The sequence below is a fragment of the Sceloporus occidentalis genome, unplaced genomic scaffold, assembly GCF_023333645.1.
Source record: "Sceloporus occidentalis isolate IW3139 unplaced genomic scaffold, rSceOcc1.0.p SCAF_6, whole genome shotgun sequence".
Lineage (NCBI taxonomy): Eukaryota > Metazoa > Chordata > Lepidosauria > Squamata > Phrynosomatidae > Sceloporus > Sceloporus occidentalis.
Genome location: NW_028316986.1, coordinates 1,731,459 through 1,738,325, shown reverse-complemented (window position 1 = coordinate 1,738,325; position 6,867 = coordinate 1,731,459). Strand labels below are relative to the sequence as shown.

Genomic DNA, 6,867 nt, shown 5'->3' with positions numbered 1-6,867 from the left:
CTTCAATTCCCAGAAGCCTCAGCCGTTCAGGCCAGCAACCAGGAATTCTGGGAGTTGAAGTCCAAAAAAGCCTTGAGGACCAAAGTGTGGGAATCCCTGTTTTCTGTGAAGAGGCTCTGGCTGAAAGTTATGGCCCTGGCCCACCTCACAGGGCTGCTTATTATTATTACTACTGCTGCTAATCATCATAATAAGCAACTTTATTTATAAAGTGCTATAGGTTTCCACAGCGCCGTACATAGAATAAAATGATGAAATAAAAGGACCTGCCAGCAGCATAAATTCTGGAAAATGGATTATTATAACACAAAATTAATACACATTTATTTATTTATTTATTTATTTATTTAATATATTTTTCCCTCCCTTTTCCCAAAGTGGGACCCAATATCATTCCTCAAAAATATACAAAAAACAGATTAAAATAAACGTCAAATAACAATCAAGTCGTTGTTGTTGTTGTTGTGAGGATGCTGCTCACTCCCTAATAGAAAATAATTACCTGTTTATTTGTTTGTTTAGTTATTATTAAACATATCTGTGCGTCTGAAGGCCCCTGAGGATTTTAAAAACGTTTTTTAAAAGCACAGGCTTCTCTGGATGGAAGGATTCAGGCATCTGCACTGGAGAATTAATGCAGTTTGGACCCACTTTCACTGTCGTGGCCCAATGCTATGGAACCCAGGAACTTGCAGGGCTTCTTAATTTATATTTTTTATTGGTGTAACTGTGTTTTGTTATTGTTAATTGCCTTGAGTCGCTCTATTCCTCCCTTGATCTACTGTAGACACGATACTTGTATTGATGCAGCCTAGAATCACATTGGCCTTTCTAGCTGCCGCATTGCACTGTTGACTCATGTTCACTATACCTATAAGTCTCCTTAAGCCAGGTGTCCCTATCTATCTATGCATTTCAGTATTTCCGCCTTAATGCAACATTTTACATTCCTCCCTGTTGACATTCCTTTTGTTAGCTTTGGCCCAGCTTTCTAATCTATCAAGATCCTCGGGGGCGTTAGCTGCTACTACTCCTCCTAATCTGGTGCCGTCTCCAGATCCCAGCCTTCTTCTGCTTCCTTGACTGTAGGCCTCCGTTCCGATTAACGACTGAGCCAAAGTACGGAAAATCTTGAACTGTTTCAGTCTCTTCGTCGTCTGCTTTAAAATCACGTAGACAACTTTTAAAAGGGGTGTGCTGAACTGTGGGATATTTTCCTGCTTGTTCATAATTTCAGTTGGTGTCTAAGAGTCTAATTTGCTTAAATTGCATGGTCATAGTTGTAATTTATTGTGTGCTTTCACTGGAACCTTCTTAATTACATTGTCAGCCATCATCACCTTCCACCTCGCACCCCAACTAATAACGACATTAAAACTTTTTACTGGCCACTGAAATAAGATGCATGTAACTACATAATGCAACTTTAATACTACAAACAACTGCTGAGGAGTGTGGCAAGTATTCTTATGCACAAAACAGGCGCTAGTGTCTCCCGTGTCAGAGATAACTCCGGTGCCACAACAAGCTACATTTCCCAGGAATCCCTAGCACTGAACCAGAGCCTTTAAAGCAGTCTCAAACTGGATTATTTCTCCTGTGTGTATTGGCCCAACGTTAGCCACCATTAATAAATTCCATGTATTTTATGTTTTGTGTTTTCACTCAGTGAGTTGGGCTCTTAAAAACCTTCCCTTTTTTTCAGAGAAAGGAAATACAGTATTGGCTAAAAAATGGCGGCTCCTGAGAAGCCTCAGTTTTTCCCTCAGGCATTTGGGCGGGAAGAAAAAGGGGCGGGGCCTAAGCGCTGAGGAGATGGGAGGCCGTGCCCCCTCGGATGCGCGCGCACACCTCCCCTCAGGCAGTCCGACTCGGCCGCGCCCCTCCTCAATTACTTGAGAAAAGCAAGGAGAGGCGGCAGGTTTATATCGTGCCAACTGCGCAGGCGCGGCGGCGTTGTTTGGGCGGGAAGAAGGGGCGGGGTCTCTTCCTTATTAGAATATCTGAGGAGATGGGTGGCCACGCCCCTCGGATGCGCGCGCACACATGTCCCCCGGCCGAGTCCGACTCGGCCGCGCCCCTTTTCTTAAGATCTTAGCAAGAGTGAGTTCATGTCGTCCCAACTGCGCAGGTGCGACGTCATTGTTGTCTTCCTCGTTCGCCTCATTCCCTGCGTGGGCGGAGCCTGCTGTCAACCGTCCGGATCCCTTTTGGCCCCTCCCGCGGCCCGTCCTTTTGAGGGTGGAGGGGGTGATCACGTGACGGCTGTCGGGTTTCCCAACATGGCGGCCGAGGGATCCGCGAGCCAGAGGGACTGAGGCGGCGGCAGCAGAAGCAGCAGCAGCAGCGGAGGCCCGGGCTTTCCTTTCTCCGGCTCTCCTTCCTCTCCTCCCGCGGCGCCCCGAAAGCCCTCTGCCCTTCCCGGCTCCTTCATTCCCCGCTTCACCGCCGCCATGAGGGAGAAAGGCCGCAAGAAGAAGGGCAGGACCTGGGCGGAGGCCGCCAGGACGGTACGAGGGGCAGCGGCTGGGCTTGCCTGGTCCTCTTGAGGCGGGGAGGATGAGGGCGAGTTCCCCTTCCCCTGGCCTCCGTTCACAGGGCGCCCTGCGGGTCCGGCCCCAGAGGCCAGCAGGCGAGGGCCAAGGAAGGGCGAAGGGGGCCGCCAGGGTCCTTCTCTGTCCGCCTGGAGGTCAGAGAGGCATAGAGGGGAGGACCCCGGGAGGGCCGGGCCCACTCCGACCCCCTTCTTCTGCCACGCAGGAACTCTCAAGGCAAAGCCAAGAGAGGGCCACCCGGCCGCGGCTTCAAGGCCTCCCAGGAAGGAGACGCCGTCGCAGTCAAGGAGGAGGAGGAGGAGGAGGAGTGTGTTCCTCTGTCCAGCAGCCCTTGCCCTCCGGAGGGTCCTCCTAACGTTGAGCTGGAATCTCTTTTCCTGCAGCTTGCGTCCATTGCTCCATTGTCTCCTGTTCTCTGGAGCAGCAGAAAAAAGGCTTGCTCCCTCCTCAATATGGCATCCCTTCAAATATTTAAACAGGGCTATCAGATCATCTTTTAACACTCTCTTTTCCAGGCTAAACATCCCCAGCTCCCTAAGTCAGGGGTAGGCAACCTTTTTGAGCCAGGGGTCGGGTTGCTGCCCCTCAGACAACTGGGGGGCCCAAGCCGAGGGGTGGAGCTTCCACCCTCCGGGGTGGAGCCGCATGCCGGGGGCGGAGCTTCCACCCTCCGGGGTGGAGCCGCATGCCGGGGGCGGAGCTTCCACCCTCCGGGGGCCAGGCCTCCTCCTCTTTGCCAGCCCCTGATGGGGCCCCAGGCCCCGTCAGAGGCCAAGAAAAGAGCCAGCGGGGGCCGCCAGCGCTGGAGGCCTCCTCCTGTTTGCTGGCCCTTTTGCCGTTGCTGGGGCCCTCCAAGAGGGCTCCAGCAGCGGCAACGGGCCTCTTGGAGGGCCCCAGCGATGGCATCGGGCCTCCCAGAGGCCTGCTGCCGCCGTCGGAGCTCTGTTCGAGGGCTCTGGCGGCCGCATCGGGCCTCCTGGAGGCCGAAGTCTCACATGACCTTTTCTGTGGTTGCACGAGACTTTGCCTCTGGGCGCCGCCATTTTGGGCAAAAAAATGGCGGCGCCCAGAGTGGCGAAAAGCCACAATCGGTGGCGGCAGCTGCAGCCAGGGGCCGGACCAAAGGCCTCCGCGGGCTGCATCCGGCCCACGGGCCAGAGGTTGCCGACCCCTGCCCTAAGTCATTCCTCATAGGGCTTCATGCTTTCCAGAGCCTACACCATTTTGATGGCCCTCCTTTGGACGCATGGCTCCAGTTTCTCCACATCCTTTTTTAATTGTGGGGCCCAGAACTGGACAGAGTATTATTCCATGTAAGGCCTGACCAAACCAGAATAGAGTGGCACTGTCACTTCCCTTGACCTAGAGACTATACTTCTGTTGATGCAGCCTAGAATTGCATTGGCCTTTTTAGCTGCCGCATTGCACTGTTGACTCATGTTCAACTTGTGCAACTACCCTCTCCATGCAGGAACACAGACTCAAAGCACCCCGACAGAACATCCCAACATAGTTCTGGTATCTCTAGGAAATAGGCCTGATTAAGAGAGTAGGACCCGAATCAATGGATGCAAGCTACAGATAAAGAGATTCCACCTAAACGCCAGGAGGAACTTCCTGACACTGAGAGCTGTTGGACAGTGGGACACACTCCATCAATGGAGAGTAGTTGAGCCTCCTTTTCTGGAGGTCTTTAAGCAGAGGCTGGATGGCCATCTGTCAATGGGGATGCTTTGATTGAGAGTTCCTGCATGGCAGAATGGGCTTGGACTGGATCAGGGCCCCTGTGGTCTCTTCCAACTATGCTTCTATGAAATGCTGGGAAAGACTAATGTCTGACACAGTACTAAGTGTAGTAATCTCAAGGCAACTGCTTGTGTTTCCCTGCAAGCTATACAGGCTATTGTGTGGATCTACCCCTTGCGATAAGGGAGTATCAGACATGCTAATCATAAAACAGCTCAAGCAAGTAAACAGTATAGCTTCACATGGCTCTGGCTGGGCCTACCTCTCCCTGGCTCCTGTCCTGCTTCTAAGTTTTGTTAGTCCAGAACCTTACCATGGGCTTACTACCTGATTTATGTCAGTTTGGGTAAAAGATCAGCTGAGGCTTAGACAAGATCCTTTGGTGTCATTCTGCTAGCACAGTGATTCTCAAACTTGGGTCTTCAAACACCTGGGGGACCATAGTTTGGCAACTACTGTGCTAGCACAAATAGCATAGTGTTCTTGGGCACTTAGTTCTAGCCTATGCTTGGGGTGAAGTAAGGGGACCTAGTACAGTTTCCCAGGCACTGATGTGTTGCACCAGCAAGCTGCACAGGCACAAGTGGTGGGTTATCTAAGAAATGTGCTGATTTCCTCTACCAAAGTTATGTTGGATTTAGTACCCGATACTAGTTTTCTGGTGCTACATCACAAGAATCCTTGCCTGACTTGAGATGACACATCTCTACTTCAGACAAAGATACGTCACTGAGATTGAGATGCTGTTTTTCACCTTTGCCTTGTGTGTGTGAACCCTGTACATAATGTTTTGTGCAAGCAGTTATATTAGTCTTACTTCCTCTGTCCTTCGACTGAACACTGGTTGCAGAGTGTGATCCCTTTGATACTTTAACCATAATTTTTCTCTCTTGGGATTCCTAAAATACTGTCCCCTCCCTTCTTGTTTTTATCAACAAGATCAGGGACCAACATTAAGAGACTCCCACAGAGGTCTTAAGTTGTAAAGAGTCTCAGGAGTCTGGCTGCTCAAAACTTTTAACTAAGTTGTTGTAGGCCTGACTGTATTGTGAGTCTGCATTGTTCAATCTCTTGCTTGAAGTATAGTTCTTTCTGTCATAGGAATTCATCTTAATATGTACCTGTGGAGACCACAGCATAAAAGATTGCTAATTGCTTTCAGAAGCGTTGGGGCATGCTTGCGCATCAAGTTTTAGAGAACTCTTAAAGTCTTGGAATCTGTGAAAGGCTTCTGTCAAGTAGTGACTACTTTGTGAGCAGCACTTACATAGAAAATTACATCCCTCCAGCCCAGCAAATGGTGAGATATGTGTCATGTACAGGTATCATCTTGCCATGCTGCAGAAATGTTGGACTGAGATGACTGCAAGGATAGTGTCCTTTATGTCTAGTATGTGATAAAAATGTTTGTTACATCACTGTGTTAGTAATGCTGAAATATGTCTTATCAGATTGGTTAGTCTTGCAAATTGGTTCTTGAACAAAATGTGCTTGCTAGTCATATGTTCTAAGGAGTAATGGAGTTATTTCATTTGTGTGCTACCGCGGTTGATGTTCATAAGTACAAAGCGCTGAAATGTTCCATCTTTAGTAAGTTTTGAATTCTATAGCTGTAGAGCATTTTGGAGAGAAGTGAGCAGTGGTGCCACAGGGTTCTCTTCTGGGCCCAGGGCTATTCAACATCTTTATCAACAACTTGGATGAAAGAATAGAGGGCAGGCTTATCAAATTTGCAGATGAAACCAAATTAGGAGGAGTAGCAGAGGAGAGGATCAACATCCAAGAGGACCTTAGTAGATTAGAAAATTGGGCCAAAGCTAACAAAATGAAATTCAACACAGAAAACGTAAGGAACTGAACTTATGGCGGAAAAATGAAATGCATAGATATAGGATGGGGGACACCTGGCTTAATGAGACTTATACACAAGTTGGACATGAGTCAACAGTGTGATGCGGCGACTAAAAAGGCCAATGCAATTCTAGGCTGAATCAATAGAAGTAGAGTGTCTAGATCAAGGGAAGTAATAGTGCTACTCTATTCTGCCTTGGTCAGGCCTCACCTGGAATAAACCTGTGTCCAGTTCTGGGCACCACAATTCAAAAAGGACATTGAGAAACTGGAGTGTATCCAAAGGAGGGTGACTAAAATGGTGAAGGTTTTGGAAATGAGGAACGACTTAGAGAGCTGGGGATGTTTAGCCTGGAGAAGAGACGTTCAAGAGGTGATATGATAGCCCTGTTTTAGTATTTGAAGGTGTGTCACATTGAGGATAGAGCAAGCTTGTTTTCAGCTACTCCAGAGAACAGCACTTGGAACAAGCAACAGGAAAAGAGATTCCAGCTCAACATGAAGAGGAACTTCCTCACAGTGAGAACTGTTCAACAATGGAATGCTCCCCTTTGGAGAGTGGTGGGGCCTCCTTCTTTGGAGGTCTTTATAAACAGAGGCTGGATGGCCATCTGTTAGGTATGCTTTGGTTGAGAGTTCCTGCATGGCAGAACGGCGTTGGACTGGATGGCCCTTGCGGTCTCTTCCAATTCTGTGATTCTGTGATCTGTTCAGG

General features: G+C 49.0%; 1 protein-coding gene across 3 annotated transcripts in view; it reads left to right on the top strand.

Moving 5' to 3' along the window:
- Positions 1-2,282: 2,282 nt before the first annotated feature.
- ASXL2 (ASXL transcriptional regulator 2) overlaps positions 2,283-6,867 on the top strand; it is an 85,478-nt gene continuing 80,893 nt past the window's right edge. For 2 of the 3 annotated variants that reach the window (XM_089528695.1, XM_089528694.1), the window contains exon 1: positions 2,283-2,510. In XM_089528695.1, the coding sequence (XP_089384821.1) occupies positions 2,454-2,510 (57 nt within the window). In that variant the 5' untranslated portion in view covers positions 2,283-2,453. Of the gene's footprint in view, positions 2,511-5,536; positions 5,602-6,867 lie in introns of those variants that run through there. The other variant, XM_089528696.1, reaches the window with a different exon arrangement.